Genomic DNA, 16,337 nt, shown 5'->3' on the forward strand with positions numbered 1-16,337 from the left:
TTGAACTCAGGATGTTGTGGATACTCGAGCTCCTGGTCCTCCCACGTCCCCCTTATAGGAGCTGGGATTGGAGGTGCGCACCCACATCTAGTGACTCATCTGTGTCTCATTACAGAAAGATGTGAATTTGCATCTCAGCCATTTTGTGAAATTCTAACTCACATGCTGGAGCTTCTGCTATGGATATGGAGCACATGCTAAAATACATCTTTCTTCTTTAGTAGGAAGCTTATTTGTCGGAACTGAAGTCCTACATGGGCCCAAATCCGGCTTAGCTGATTTTCAAGAGACCTGTCACCATTTTGGCCCATGATAACTTTTTATGCAGGTGTCCTTCTCCTTGCAATGGGGTTATGCTTTGATATGTCGATCATGCAATCAAAACATAATAAGCATCCTAAGCTAGCATCCTAAGCTAGCAGTACAGTATGGAGTACCGGGTGTGTGGCTGTGTAGAAATCACAGCCACATCTCCTGTGTCACTGTGATCTATGTCAGAAAGAGGCCATTCAGCAAAGTACAGCTTCTACTGATGCCCATCATTCTGACATACAGTGGAGTCAGCAGTTGGAAGTTGGTCCATTGTAAACTGAGAACCATTTATATAGCATCTATTTTATTTGATTGTGTCTATGGCATATGTGTTCAGGTATGTTGTGTGTCTGTGTAAGGAAGTCTGTGGCCTGGTTGAGCAAGGCTTACTCCAGAGACCCAATAGAACATTCTACAAGGGACAGAACCAGTGAGCCATGCTCCCAGACTCCTGACTCCTCAACTCCATAATCCGGTGGCCTTCAGTCATGTATAGCCATGCCCCAGGCCCCCTAGCGTTCTGGCTGGACGTCACCCCTACAGTCACCCGCCTCACAGTTACCTGGCAACAGCTAGGTAACCCAGCCCACTATGAAAGGAGGTTTCTTGCCTCTCTCTCTCTCTCTCTCTCTCTCTCTCTCTCTCTCTCTCTCTCTCTCTCATTTTTTCTCTTGTCCTTGCTCTTGTCTCCCTGTTCCCCCTCTCTCCCCATTCTTTCCCCTCTTTCCACGTGGTCATGGCCAGCGCTCATCCCTCTATCTTCTCTTTCTCTCTTTACTTCTCTATCTCCTTTTCTCTTCCTAGTTTTCTATAGCGAAGCATTGAAACTATGAACTGTCTCTTCTTATCAAAACCTGTCATGTAGGAGCATGGATCATGCCTCAATGTTTCCAGCCACCAGGAAAGGACCCAGCCTCTTCTCAGCCAAACTTCCTCTACAGGTACCCAGGAGGCCCATGCCAGAACGGCATCGCCCTCTGAACAAGCACCCTGCTCTCTGCTAGCCAGACAGCTTCTCTCTATATATAGGCACTCGGGTGCCCACTGTCCCTACCCCGGTGTGGTGCGAGGGCCCAGCCAATTTTCCCCTATGTGGGCCCCGCCCATTTTTCCCCACAGTATGTGTATATGCAAGTGTGTGTGTGCACATGTGCAGATGGAGACCAGGTTCTCATACTCCACTTTTTGACAGGGTGTCTCACTGAACCTGGAGCTCACAAATCATCTTAACTGGATGGGCAGCAAGTTCCAGGGACCTTTGTGTCCTTGTCCTCTCCAGTGCTGGAATTACAGGTACACACCACCGTGTTCTTCTTTTCCATGGATTTCAGGAGTCCAAACTAAGCTCATCATAATTTCAAAACCAGCATTTTATCAAGTGAGCCATTTCCCCAATACCACATAGTATTTGTATCAATTTTATATGGGTGTGCACATGTGTATGCATAAGCACACGAACATGCATGGATTCATTTAAAGGCCTGTGTGTGTAAGCACACCTCTAAATCATATACCCATATCAAATTAAAACAATAAACAATTGAAAAAGACGTGTTCTCCCTCTTAAAAGGCTAACTTGAAAACTATATTGCAAACATAAATAAATTAAACTTGTAACTCAAAACCTAAACGTGATTTTCGCAAATTAACCAGTAGAACTAAAGAAAGTTGTTCAGATATTATAAAATAGCACACTAAAACATTATTTCTGAAGATTTATTGAAGCAGTAACAACTTGGTCAGATATTTACTGGGGGAAAAAAGCAGTTTTAATGGTATTCAAAAATACTTTAAAAAGTATTCTAGCACAAGATTTCTTCGTAAACTAGATTATTTTGTAAACCTTCTCTACATCTTTTAGGGGTGTCAGTTGTTAAGTGCTGAGCTTGTTTCTATCCCAAATCTATCTTGCGCTTCTGAAAAACTGCAGTAAAGGCACTTGAAAGCTGTTTTCCTAAGATACGATTTTTTTTTCTTTCCTTCTTGCTGGTACTGCGTGATTGCACCAAGTGTGTGCAATTTTTACTCAAGGTCATCGTGATGCTGAGACGTCTCATTGATCACCTGCTCAAAAAAGAAACAAAAATCAACTCATGGTAAGGAGATCCGGCCCTAATCAGACAGAATGTGTTGAGCAGGCTGGGAGGTTATGCTCTCTCTTCAGAGCAAGGTTCTTAGGGAGATACACAGGCAGTGTGGGCTTCTCCTGCAGACAATAGAAGTATCCTTACAAAAGAACACTTTGAAACTGTGTTTAGGAAGTCGGCCATAGCAATCCCAAACACAAAGCTCAGAAGCAACCAAGACATAAGAAGAGTCATGGCAAATGCATTTTATATCCTCACGCAAGGCTGAGCTTTTATAATTATAATTAATTGTAACTATGTCTTCCCTGGCATGGAGTGCTAACAAGAAGCTGGTTGACCATATGTAGGTCCTTGGACTATATAAACAGGTGACAGTCACTGAGAGAGAACTATATGTCCAATGTCAAACCATCCCTGATATGTTGGATGTCATTAAGTTGTACACTTTAATACAACTCTTGTAGGAGGTACTTTAAGGGCGTTTTACTCCCATTTCAATGTACAAGCTATGGTGTGCAGAAAGATGACTGTCCTATCCAAGACCAAATAGTTAGTTGGTTCTTGCATTGGTGTAATTGGGGGCTATTCATCTAGTATGCAGGGGGACTCCTTAAGTTAGCTGTCTGCATCTGATATATCTGTTTGCTGACTTAAAGGGGACCAACACATCTTTGAAATGGTTGTATAATTTATTCACTATTCCTTCTTTTAAACTTTCCCGTATTTTATCTAAAAAATACTGACCTGTCCGTCTCTGGTTTCAACCGTCTTAATCAGGAGTGTTCTTTTGGAGTGGGTGTCAACCAGAGGAAGTGACTCCAGGTTAGTTTCTGAATTTAAAAAAAAAAAACAGAAAATTAAGAAAACGACTAAAACATTATCATTTTACCCAAAGCACTATGACTTTATTTTTGTGGTTATTTAAAGTGCTACTCATACACAGTCCTACTAAGCACTATCTGTTTGAATACACAGCACCTAAGGCCTCCTTCATTCAGGCTGAGGTAGTAGTTCACTGACTTTACCACTAGCAGAAAGCAAACTGGAGTTTACACTTAACAGGGTATTGAAGGCAAGAGTGCACTTGTGTTTGAAACTTAGGGTATCAGTTTAGAAGTGGAGCTCTGTGGGCTTAGCTTAGCTGAGTGCCCTAGGTTTGGTCCCCAGCAGTCATGAAAACTATAATAAAAAGAAAAATGTGTTCAGTACCAAATGATCAAGCCTAAAAACATACATGTAAGAAACATACAAAATGAGCCATTGTATTCATGTATGTATGAATACATAGTAACGTGTGTATGTGTGTGTGTGTGTGTGTGTGTGTGTGTGTGTGTAAGTAACAGTAATTAAACAGAAAGAAGCCATAAATTGAAAAGACAGCCATCTATGTCAGGAGATGGTATATGGAGGGTTTAGAGGGTAAAAAAGGAAGGGGGAAGTTATTTAATTATATCATAACCTCAAAAACCAAAAAGAAATATTTAAAAAATAAAATGGATATATACATATATTTATAAAAGAGAAATCATGTTTCATTGAATTTTCTTTGGAAAAGCACGGTTCAAGAATTACTAAAATGTGGGTACTGTGCTATAGGCAGAGTGACTGGCTATGGCCTTGTGACATTTTTCCCCATAAAATAAAACAATGTACTTACCTCTCAGATTCAGGGAAGAAAAGTTTGGAAGAGGCAGAGAAATCCTATAGAAAGAGAAAGAAAGAAACAAACAAAAACTTGAGAACAAAGCACTTCAATAGGCAGGAACAAGATGTCACAGTTCTTGCTTTCATTAAATAGAAAATCTATTGCTGTTAGTGACTTGTTTAAGAACCTTCTACCCACACTTTGTCTCACAGGCCCATTTAAATAACTGAGGATATTTTTTTCCACACAGGGATATGAACCAGAGAAATTATAGAGGGGGAATGTATTGACTTTGGCATGGATGTGGGTCCAAATCTACTCTGTTATTAATTAGCTCTGACCACAGCAAGTTACTTTCACAGCCTTAAGTTCCTCATCTATATCGTCTCCAGGTTAAATGAGATGGAGCTAGAAAGACGACTCTGAGTTATTCATTCGCACATGCGGGTTTCCCTCCTGTACCTGCTCTCCTCGCCTTCCAGCAGCTTCCTGTAGGTGGCGATCTCAATGTCCAGGGCCATCTTAACATTGAGCAGGTCTTGGTATTCACGAAGGTGACGAGCCATCTCTTCCTTCATGTTCTGGATCTCATCCTGCAGGCGGCCAATAGTGTCCTGGTAGTTAGCAGCTTCAAGGGCAAAATTCTCTTCCATCTCACGCATCTGGCGCTCCAGGGACTCGTTCTGCAGAAAGGAGGAATGACTTCTCATGTGATTTCCCAGAAAACCCGGCTGTCCCCAGAAATATGCATAAATAGCATGCAGTAATTCTCTTGATGGTAGATGCCTACTAGCTTTGAACAAGCACACACTTCACTTCCATGTTTTACTTTGTCGAGATAACATTTTTACATGCAGCCTAGCTTAACCTTGAGTTATAATACTCCTGACTCATTCTCTAGAATGCTAAGGTTACAGGAGTAACCTCTAAAATCCCTCTTATTACAACCAATAACACATGTAAGCTAAGACTTTCAAGGTACTCATGAAATAATCCTTAAAACTATCTTGATAATCCATTTTCTTTGGATAAGTGTGTGAATGTGTGTGTGTGTGTGTATAGGTGTGAGTGTGTAGGTGTGTGTGTGTATGTGTGCGTATAGGTGTGTGTGTAGGTGTAAGTGTGTATGTGTGTGTGTGGGTGTGAGTGTGTAGGTGTGTGTGTAAGTGTGTGTGTAGGTGTGAATGTGTAGGTGTGTGTGTAGGTGTGTGTTTATTTGTACAGGTCTAACTGTACAGAACAGTACTGAGCACGGCATTTTCTCCCCTTTGCTGCTGCATGGTACTCACAGTGCCTTTAAGGGCATCCACTTCGCAGGTGAGTGACTGCACCTGTCGCCGATATTCGTTCGACTCCTGCTTTGCCTGGCGCAGGGCATCGTTGTTCCGGTTGGCAGCCTCAGAGAGGTCAGCAAACTATAAAGAAGGAATGAGAAATGGAGATTGTTCACTTCCATGACTTTTCACTTTCTTAGAAGATTCTTTTTCATGCTGCCTCTATGTTTCCTAGAATTTGTCTGAATGTCTGTTTGGAAAGCCAGGGAAAGAGAAGCGGAACACCAGCAAGGCGTTTTCAAACAGTTGTTGCTCTACTGCAATGGCGGCGGTCAAGAGCAGCGGCTTAGTGGAAAGGGAATTTGCCATACTAAAGGAAGCTTTGTGAATGGGGCTGGGTAGGGGAGGGGTGCTCTGGGCAGTACAAGCTAAAGCGGATTCTGAGTAGAGCTGAAGGTTGTTAATGGAATCAGAGGGAGGAGTCTGAGATCTAGAGGCTCTTGCCACTCTGGCTCATTCATACCTTGGACTTGTACCATTCCTCAGCCTCCTGGAGGTTCTTGGCAGCCACGCTTTCATACTGCTGGCGGACGTCACGCAGAGCAGCAGTGAGGTCAGGCTTGGAAACGTCCACATCGATCTGGACGTGCTGTTCCTGAATCTGGGCCTGCAGCTCCTGGATCTCCTGGGGAAAGAACAGACAGGGAGAGGTTGTAGAAAACACGGTGGCGGCTGTATTTACCCACTGAAATTGGTGTCACTTACCTCATCGTGCAGTTTCTTCAAAAAGGCAATTTCTTCCTGCAAGGATTCCACTTTACGTTCAAGGTCAAGGCGTGCCAGAGAAGCATTGTCAACATCCTATTTCGGAAAGAGAAAACATGATGTGGAGGGTGCTAAAATCTATGCTTTATCTAATTTGTATATATTAATTCTTTCTTCATTTTATGGCATGTATATGGGTGTTTTTGCCTGCATGTATGCAAGTATACCATGGGCATGTGATATCCATGAAAGCCAGATGAGAGCATCTGACCCCCTGGAACTGAAGATGGGTGTGGGCAGCTCTGTGGATGCTGGGAATTGAACTCCAGGTCCCCCTAAAAGAGTAGCCAGTGCTCTTAGCCCATCTCTGCATCCCCTTATTTATCTGCTTGTTCAAAATTAACCATACGAACCCATTCTCCTTATTATATAAAGGTGCTGAAAGTTTCATGACATTTGATAAATTTATAAATCATTTATGGTCACATTCCAATATTCATTCTTAGCTATAAAAATTAATAGGAAGCCATTTTGTTGTATTGAAGCTAACTAGTAGACAAGTCAACAATAAATGCATGTAGATGCACAATGACGTGGTATGGTGAACTATATTGAGTCCACATCTCTGTATGCAAAAATTCATTATCAGTTTTAAACCTGAAGATCAGTGTCACATTTAATAATTTTGTGATTTTGTGATAATAGTAGTTGGTGAGATTCTGCAACTTCGTGTTTGCTTGAGTACATGTGGTATAAAAATGAGAGCTTCAAAAATAAAAATAAAATGTTTTTAAAGTGGGGCTTAGTGGTAAGAGTATGCTGATGTTTCAGAGAATCTGAGTTTAGTTCCTAGCACTCACATCCAGCAGCTCATAAGGACTTATATTTCCAGCTCCAGGGGGCCCTCTGTTGGCCTTGTGCATACCTGCATAAAGGTCCTACACACTTGCACAGATACAAACACATACACATTAAAATATTCATTTAAAATTGAGCTCAGAAGAGTTAACATGTATGCAAGCTCTTTTTGTTTTCTGTATTCGAACTTTCGGATGCTTATCTTTGGAATTCAGAATAAGCACTCAGTTTTCTGGCATCCAGGTGCCCAGGCTAGACTCATTTCAAGTAGTAATCCATTGTTCAAATTCAGGTCATTTCCAAGGAAATGTTGGGATACTTCTGTTCCTTCTCTCTATAAACAACTGTATTTGCAATATAGTTTAGAGCTATAACATTGAGTTAGTCTGTCAGCTTCAAAGAAAATACTAATTAATAAAAATGAAAATAAGAACTTAAATAGTAGTATCATTCATTTCTGACTCCTGCTAAGCCCTCAAAAAGCTACAAATGATATCAGACTAACCTCCTAGAAAAAGTTCAATGAAATGTGCCATTTCATTTAAACAGATGAAACAATTTTATTTAGTCCACAAATAAGAGATGTTGCGTATTAACTCGGTGCTTTACACAAAGCATTCCTTGGGTGCTGGTTATAAACGCCCAGTGACTGAAAGGACCCACATATTTGACTACTGCCATTAAGGATGCAAATACCTTCAGAATATTACCCTAGAACATTCATCTGGAGAGTTTTGCTGTTGAACCTAACGAAAGTGTTCCAAATGACAAGGCTGAACTGGCCATCTGTCCACTTTGGGGTGCTAAAGTCATGCCTAACTTTGGAATAAAAACAAACAAACAAAGCCTCCCTTCATAATATACTCCATTCTTCAGTTTAGGGTTTAATTTTGTTTGTGGAGGGCGCTAATGAGTCTACAACCCCCATAAAAAGGGGCCTTTCCAAAGGTGAGGGAGGACTTTAGCTTTAAGAACACCACATACCTCACAAGCCTGGCCCAGACACTAGATAACGGATGTTAGCAAATACTTGTGTCCAATCGGAACTGTGGTTACATCATTACATATTCAATAAGAATGTAGCCTGTTGCAAAGCTGCTCTGGGAACACAAAGGCCCCTATTATTTCTGTCCAGAGCCACCGCATTTGCCAGAACGTCCCTATCTACATTCCATAGCGAAGCCCATAGAAACCTTTAACACCCTTGAGCCACGGGAACAGATGGCTTCTTTTCACCCTTGTTAGATTTCAAAAATAGTTGTGCAATGACTCTTCGGCTAACTTTCATGCAGTGCCGAACTTCGAAGGAAGAAAGGGAACTTGGCTTAACTCCAGTTAAACTTTCTCATCCTCCAGAGTATTCTACATTTCCAACTGGAGGGAGCAACTGTGCTTTTTATGACCTTGTGAGAATTAGCCAATGTCACCTCACAATCCGTAATATACTCAAATTGTAACCATTCAATATCAGAATGTCGATATGTTTCAAAAAAGTGAAAAGGGAAAATGTTGTTGGGGTGTGGAAGTGGATAAGAAAAATCTGGAAACGAAGCAGAAAAATAAAGCCTTCATGTTCCAAAGATCGGCCTTGGTTTTTCAATCTGTGCACTTTCCGCCACCAGAGGGCTTTACACGCAGACGAGACGTTCTGCATCTTTTAAAACCTGGGCGAAGTAACTTTTAGAATGGCGCGCGTGGGTTGGCTCCACGGGGCTGCTGGCTGCATGTGAAAAAGAAGTCTACAAACCTGTCTGAAGGACTGCAGGGTGCCCTCGGCTTCCTCTCTTTGGAGCATCTCCTCCTGCAATCTGAAGCAGCAGCACATTAACCAAAGGGGAACTGGGAAACCGCCAGGGGCGGGGCGGCCACACCCAACCACTAAAGCCGCCAAGCCTTGAGGCCAGGGCTGCTGTGGCGCCTCCACCCACAGCAGTGACTACAACTTGTCGAGGTGGCAGCTCTCTGCAGGTGTTAGCTGGAGTCAGAGCACACTAAAAAAGACAATCACTGCCCTTCCCTACAATTACTGCCAATCCCCTGTCCCAGCATCCCAGATGCCTTTGCCATCTCTTTGTCTGGAATCCTTCACACCCATTCTTTCCTCCCGTCTGCTAACTGTAAGCCCACCAGAAGGACCTAACAAACTTTCTAAAAGTTCAGTGGAAGTGTTTGAGTGGGGCGAAAAGAGAAATGCTCACTGCAAAGTTTAGGTTCAGGGTGGGGCCCGCTTCCTCTGCTATCCTCTAGACAACAGCCACCCCAACCACATCCCCAAGGGCGTGGCAGCCCCAGTGCAGGGCCCAGAACCCCCCCTCTCTCCCACACCCCACTTGCGTGGGTCAGGCCTTACTTCTCCCGCAGCCTCATGATGTCCTCGGCCAGGTTGTCCCGCTCCACCTCGACACGGGCCTTATCGTTGGTTAGCTGATCCACCTGCCGTCGCAGCTCCCGCATCTCCTCCTCGTAGAGGTCGCCCAGGCGCGACTTGCCCTGGCCCTTCAACTGCTCGAGCTCGGCCAGCAGGATTTTGTTCTGCTGCTCGAGGAAGCGCACCTTGTCGATGTAGTTGGCGAAGCGGTCATTGAGCTCCTGCAGTTCCACCTTCTCGTTGGTGCGCGTGTTCTTGAACTCAGTGTTGATGGCGTCGGCCAGGGAGAAGTCCACCGAGTCCTGCAGCAGCCGCACGCCGGGCATGCTGCTCCGCAGGCGCACGGCGGAGGACCGGGTCACATAGGCGCCACCAGGGGATGAGGAATAGAGGCTGCGGCTAGTGCTGGGGCGCAGTGCGCTGCCCAGGCTGTAGGTGCGGGTGGACGTGGTCACATAGCTCCGGTTGGAGCTGGGCCGGCTCGATGTGCCGGGGCCACCGAACATCCTGCGGTAGGAGGACGAGGACACGGACCTGGTGGACATGGCTTCGAAGGACGAAGATGGGCTGGCTTGCTGTGGCTGCAAGAAGTGCAAGAAGAGAGTGAGGGCGCGGTGGCTGTGAACCGTAGGAGCGCTGGGGTCTCTGGGGTCCTGGAGCAAGAGTGGCAGAGGACTGGACCCCGCCAAGGGCGCTGCTTTTATAACAATGTTAGGAAAGAGGGTCCCCTCCCACTGCCATCCTAGCCGCCGAGAGAGCCAGCCAATGGGGACCGGGAGAGAAGTGAGGAAGGAGTGGGCGGGGGGGGGGGGTGGGGGGTTGCTCCCCTCGAGCCTTCTTCCTGGGCTGTCGGGGATCAAGCACAGTCCGGTTACTACTTAGAAGGGCTAGGACTTTCAGGGGCTTTCCTGGTGATCACCCAAACTCTCTGCTGCCTTGGGTGCTGAGAAAGAAGGGGTCACGGGAAGGATTCGTGGGGGAAGAGGGGGGCTCCAGAAAGTTGAGTAAAGCGGTCCCTGGCACTGGGCCAAAGGGGCGTGGGGTTAGGCGCGCCGGTAGGAGGGGCGCGGTCGCAGAGCTGCAGTCTTCTGGGACTGGGTGGGTGGGGAGATCAGGAGGAGCAGGAAGAGCCTGCAAAAAGCGGTCCTGCAGATCGGAAGGCGGGGAGAGAGAGAAACAAAGAGGGCCCGAGATTGGGGGTGGAGAAGCACACAGTCCAAGATATCTGGCTCAAGGCCGGGCGCTCGCTCGCTCCGATCCTTTGCAGAGGGCTTGTTTGACCTGGTCGTATCCCCTGATCTAACGGACTCTGTCCAACTCCAGAGGATCAGGATCCACCGCCTCCTGAGTAAAGCCCAGGGGACAGGGGTGGGGTCGCTGAGTCAGTGGATGTGACTCATGGAGCCCTGAGGGTGAGATCGTCTAGCGGTTCAGGAAAAACCGTTAGTTGAGATTGACTCCAGACTCCAAGAACGCTAAGCTCATTGTCCCAAGTTTTAAACCAACTTTGAGCGTGACCGCGCTTGTGATTGTTGTGGAAGTGTGGGGAGTTCTCCTTAGGAAGAAACTCTTGGGAGAGCCACAAACACATCCCACTCCTCCCAGACCGCAAAAGCACTCAGAAAGGCTTTTCTTGCTAAGTCTCCCTGCTGCGCTTCCCTCTCTTGACTCTTCTTCCTGCGTGAAGCCACACCCTAAATTCTGGGTGAAAGAGGAAACTACTTTGTAGTTTCAAAAGCAAGGTCAGTGATCACTGCTTTTCTGAAAGTGGACTTCATTAGAAGATAACCCAAGTCTGACAAGAATTCATTAGGTGTTGCTAATCCAGTTCGGTGAATGAGTTCGGATGAAAAGCAGTTATGTAACTCAAGTGATAAACTAAAGAAACAGATTTGTGTAGATTTTAGAGCAGGAATGCAGGGGACACGATTCTAGTGACTTGTCTGGAAAATGTCACAGATCCTATTTTGCACACACACACAAAAAGCATGAATTTTTTTGACTTGAAAAGGAGACAACTGTCCACAGAACAAAAGGATCAGAATCTGTTGAGATCCAGCGACTGTCACCTTTTCAGAAGGAAAACGCCCACCTCAAGGCTATTGCTTGTTAGCTACTTGGCAATTCTAAGGGGTCTCGGATCTCCGAGGGAGAAGGACTTTTCAGAAAAGGGAAGTCAGGCCCTTTGTGATTAGACACCGATAGAAAAATTACAGTTTTCTTTTGGAGTCGATTTGTGGAATACTGAAACAATTAATCAAAAAGAAAACAAAACAAACAAACAAACAAAAACCCTGGGAAACTGGTTCATTAGTGAACAGAGAAGGAAAGGGAGCTTGTGTTGTTTTTGTTTTTGTTTTTCTTTGGAGCACAGAGTGTTCCCAGCTTACCTGGCAATTAACAAAAGCCGTTTAGAGAGAGACACAAGCAGGATTTATGCTAGCTTTTTTGTACAAGACTCTTTGAAGCAACTCCGTGCTTACCTCATCTCAGTCAGTTCTAGGACCCCCTGGGACCCAGCTCTCCTGCTGCGCCTTTCTTTATTTTCAGTTCAATGAGAGGCTGTGGGTCCTTCCCAGAGCGCACTCCCGGGGTTAGCCTGTGCCTCACGTTACCATTCTGCATACTGAGAGCCTTTCATTCAAGCCACTGCTCAGCAAAGGCCACCATTGTGAGATTGCTTGGAAGGGCCCTGGATGAGGAAAGTGATTTCCCTGTGGGGAGGAGGGAGGGTAACCTTCCTCCTACATGGTTTGTTGATCCCAGCGCAGTGCAGTGGCTTTGTCAGGGGGACTCTTGCTGAATGAGTCACTGTGGAAAGAGAGGACTGGGTTCTGGTGTGGTGTGGCAGTGTGCCACGTGGGCACCCACAGCAAATTCCTCAGGTCGTGATGACTTCTTCAGTAGGCTCTGGTCCTCTTTATCACCTGAAGGGTGTCCCTTCTTCCTGGCCTGTTTCCCTTTTGTAGTTTCAGGGACATCTATGCATACTCTCCTTCTACTGCTGACATGTTTGCTGATGTGGTAATACATGAACCTGTGTATTTATCTTCAATTCATTCTTCTTTTTAAAAAGTGTTTTAGAGGGTAGAGAAGTGAAAACTGCTATAAAAAATCGTTTTACTCATTGATGAAGAAGAGAAGACTTGGAAAGAGTTTGCTTCATCATACACATACTCACACATGCCTACACACATATACACACTCATAACATACACTCCTCTCTCTCTCTCTTTCTCTTTCTCTCTCTCTCTCTCTCTCTCTCTCTCTCTCTCTCTCTCTCTCTCACACACACACACACACACACACACACACACAGAGCACTTTATCTACAATATGATATTCACAAAAAAAGAAATCAGTATATCTAAGTGTGTATTCTTGTCATCATTCACTATGTGCTTATTTTTGGCGGAAAATGTTCTATGAGCATAGCTTTCTTAGTTTTCATATTTATTTTTGTTTGCAATGAAAACCTATCTCAGAAGTATTTTTAAATCTGAACTTATGTGTGATTCAAGTTTGTATATAAATAAGTGAATGGTCATATGATTTGTAGGTCAGGCACAAACACTATCGAGTACTTAACAGAATGATTTTTGGAATTTGCAAGCTATGGCCATGTCAGTTTAACATGGTAACTTGAGCTGACAGGGCAGCCAGCTGTGAGGACAGGAGCTTAGTGGCCTATTGAGTTTTTGGAGAGGTGCCTACAGGAAGTCATGTCAAGAGGACTGCAGGTAGCAGATCCTTCTGCTTGAATATTAGAAATAAGATGGTGGGTAAGATCAGCCAAGGTGATGCAAACCTGTAATCCTACCACTTGGAAGCTGGAGCCAGAAAGATCAGAAGTTTGAGGCCAATTTTTTTTTCTGCATAACTATTTCAAGGACAGCCAAGGATCCATGGGATTCTGTTTTCCACCCAAACAAACAAAATACCCAAGGGGGCATAAATATCATGTAGCATCCTATAAACACACATAAGTTTTATATATCAAAGTTAAAATCCGAGAGGCTAAAACCAAGGCAGACCCTAAGTCATGGGAATGAAGGTAGTAACATAGGTGCTTTAGCTTTGTTCTCGCAGGATTGTAGGTATTTTACGTACATTGAACTCAATATCGCCAGAGCATCCATCAAACTGTGCTTGGCCATCCATTTCAGGAAGATGGTGTCTCTTTTGTTTGATTTCATGGTGATAGCATACAATCATCCAATTCATAGAGACCATGTAGAATATTTACTAAGTCCTAGAAACTAAACAGGCAGGGCCATTGTTCAATATCTTGCTTGCCATATTCCTGGAGGAATTTGGCCAAGTCATAGAACAAATACTTTATGTTACTGAACATAGTCAATAATGATAGGCATGTGTTTTCACCTTTACTCTACAGGCATACCTTCACTTAGGAGTTAAACATTTTCACCTAAACTCTGCCCTGTTCCTTAAGTAGTATTCTAAGCAAAATTATAGTTCATCTCATGGCCTAAAATCCACCATCCACAGCAGCTTCCTCAACTTCACTTGTTGGGGTACCGTACTAAGGAAACAAGACTGGACACTTTAGCATCACTACGCCCTTACTTGGCATCTCTTAGGTCCAGTAGGGGCAGTGTCCCACTGATAGCCATAGACACACATCTGTTCAAGTGCGTAAGTTCCTTTGTACCTCCTTCCTGTGGTACCCCCGCTGGAGTTCCCCTTCATCCAGATGTTCAGTATTTCCACCAATGCAGTTGTCTCAGGTCATAACCCCCTTTTCTTAAAGGTCTTGCTTTTGAAACTCCAAGCTGGTCTAAAGATCATTCATCCCTTTGCCAGGACATGAGCTCCAAGAGATGAGAGTTTTTTCATTCCTTTTCTCACTACTATTTTTGCAGTGGTGAAAGAAGAATGTTTACAGAATCTGTGAGAAAGAGAAGGGAATGAGGCTAATATTTCGGGTCATTTATCCCATTCATACACTATGCTTGTCTATCTGATGTGATGTGATTTACACTTTATGGCAAGTCATGATCAATATCTTTTATTAGTTTATTCAGAATATATTCACTGGGTATTTAGCCAGTGTTGTGCACTCTGCCACAAACCAGAGATGACAGGTGTGGCCATGTCTTCTTGCAATATTATATTGAGACCGTGTGAATGTATAGATGGTACAACAGAGACAGTACTCGGCAAAATTTTAAGTTGTAATAATGTCCATGATGCCGATTTTCTCCACAGTGTTCCACACTTCTTAGTAGAGTGAAGAAAGTCAGACATTTTTCCTACCTGTAGGGAAGAATTAAGAAGCAGGTGAGAAGTCAGGTCTGGTGGCTCAAGCTCATACTACCCTCACTTGGAAAATGAAGTCATTAGGTTACGTCGTGAGTTCAAGGCCAGCCTGAGCACCATGGGTCATACATAAAATGCTGGATGGTTTAGATGGAGATATTAGATCAATATGATGGTGATACAGAAAAAGTATAATAGTAAGAGATGGTTCAAGAATTGTGTGGTTTCTACAGTACGCCATGGTGGAGAAAGGATTTCTTATGCTGGCCACTCATTATAAACAAAGATTGCTTGGATAGGAGAGTGCTGGGGGCTTTTAAGGAATACCAAGAATCTCAGAGTTGCTGGATTGTGAAGCAGGGATGGGGGAAGGGAACTGGAAGCTAACATGGGACCATGCGTTGGAAGACCAAATGCCAGGGAGAGGAGTTGGTAATTGATGCAGTGGGCAGTGGGAATGCACTGTGGTTTCTGAGGAGAAAGGCATACTTGTTGCTATGTGTTGTCCAGGGTGAGCTGGGGAGACTGACTGGAGAGCTGTGTGTAGATCAAAAGGAAACTGAAGGGAAGGTGATTCTTAGAGGCTGAAGTTAGAGGAATGACAGAAGCTAACACACCTCAGGGCTTTCCAGACAGCAATTTAAAAATTAGCATATTCTAGGCAGAACAGTTTAGGTGTGAAATTAATTTATGGCAAACAGCTTTTATTAAGGTCTCCCACCAAAGCAGGCTACTCTCCTCAATGTAGATTAACATCTCATAGAGGTAGGCAGAACTGTCTTCAGACTCTACACTACTCACAGGGGTGATAGATAGCTCCTGCTGGCTGGCCATTACTTCCTGCTTTCTGCTTTCAGTGTGTTTGGTTTCTATGGATACGATAAAAATCTTCAGTATTTCTATGTCATTCTTAAAAGAATAGGGAACAAATGTACTCCAAGATATACTTGTAGAGATGTCTTTAAGCGTTGGGAAGGAAGAACAGTACTTGATAGGACTAGTCATAAAGTTTAAGTTCTTAATGATCTTATTGCAATCTGAAATAGAGGAAGAAGGTAGGGAGTGGGTAGAAAGAACAAAAGCCAATAGCTAATGTGCAGAAGGGAATCCTTGTGTAGACACCAAAACAGTCCCAACAAATATTACATGAGGAAGTGTAGCTGGAGTCTATGGATTTCCCCCAGCTCACTTACTGGGGGGAAAGTAGAAAAGAAAGATGGGGAGAAAAAATCCCTGGCAGTCGAGTTATAAAATTGAGATGTCACTTAACAGAGTCCTAAAGGAAATTGTTGCAGTGTAGTTACTTATCCATATTACTGCAACAAGACAAATATATATATATATATATATATGTGTGTGTGTCCAGTGACTTATAATGTTGTTTTTATCACCTTTTAAAGACTTGGGGGAAAGGTCATGCTAATATTAGAAAGTTTGCCAATTACATTGATATTTTGGTAAATTGCTAATTTGTAGAGATCATATAGTTCCCAAGTGGTGGGAAGTTACTATTATTTATACTAGAAATATTTACGTGAAAAATCAGGTAATAATAAAACAAAAAAATGAAGCACAGTTTTCTTTTACAGATCTAAAAACATTCTTGTTACTTTTCTTTAGTTTTGAAAGTCTCATGCAAGCATGCACTGTACTGTGATTATATCAACACCCTCATTATCCTCTGTTATAATGCCTTTCTTTCCATCTGAACCCCTTCTGATTCCCCAGTAGCTACAACATGAAAGAAA

The 16,337-nt window shown here is 43.8% G+C and overlaps 1 protein-coding gene across 1 annotated transcript; it reads right to left on the minus strand.

Moving 5' to 3' along the window:
* Positions 1-2,014: 2,014 nt before the first annotated feature.
* On the minus strand, positions 2,015-10,003 carry Vim (vimentin). Its single transcript, XM_052156924.1, has 9 exons — positions 9,292-10,003; positions 8,689-8,749; positions 6,084-6,179; positions 5,842-6,003; positions 5,334-5,459; positions 4,507-4,727; positions 4,057-4,100; positions 3,144-3,229; positions 2,015-2,376 (listed from the first exon to the last, which is right to left on the minus strand). The coding sequence occupies exons 1-9, from the start codon at positions 9,852-9,854 to the stop codon at positions 2,335-2,337; spliced, it is 1,401 nt and encodes a 466-aa protein (XP_052012884.1). The 5' UTR covers positions 9,855-10,003; the 3' UTR covers positions 2,015-2,334.
* Positions 10,004-16,337: the final 6,334 nt, after the last annotated feature.

Source organism: Apodemus sylvaticus, chromosome 14 (assembly GCF_947179515.1).
Source record: "Apodemus sylvaticus chromosome 14, mApoSyl1.1, whole genome shotgun sequence".
NCBI lineage: Eukaryota > Metazoa > Chordata > Mammalia > Rodentia > Muridae > Apodemus > Apodemus sylvaticus.

Bases quoted from the DNA above. Each gene is read 5' to 3' on its own strand.
- Vim (XM_052156924.1), bottom strand. From the start codon at position 9,854: ATGTCCACCAGGTCCGTGTCCTCGTCCTCCTACCGCAGGATGTTCGGT. The intron at 6,004-6,083 runs GTAAGTGACACC...TTCTTTCCCCAG, and splicing joins TGAAGAAACTGCACGATGAG to GAGATCCAGGAGCTGCAGGC. The intron at 2,377-3,143 runs GTCAGTATTTTT...TTTTTTGAGCAG, and splicing joins TTGAAACCAGAGACGGACAG to GTGATCAATGAGACGTCTCA.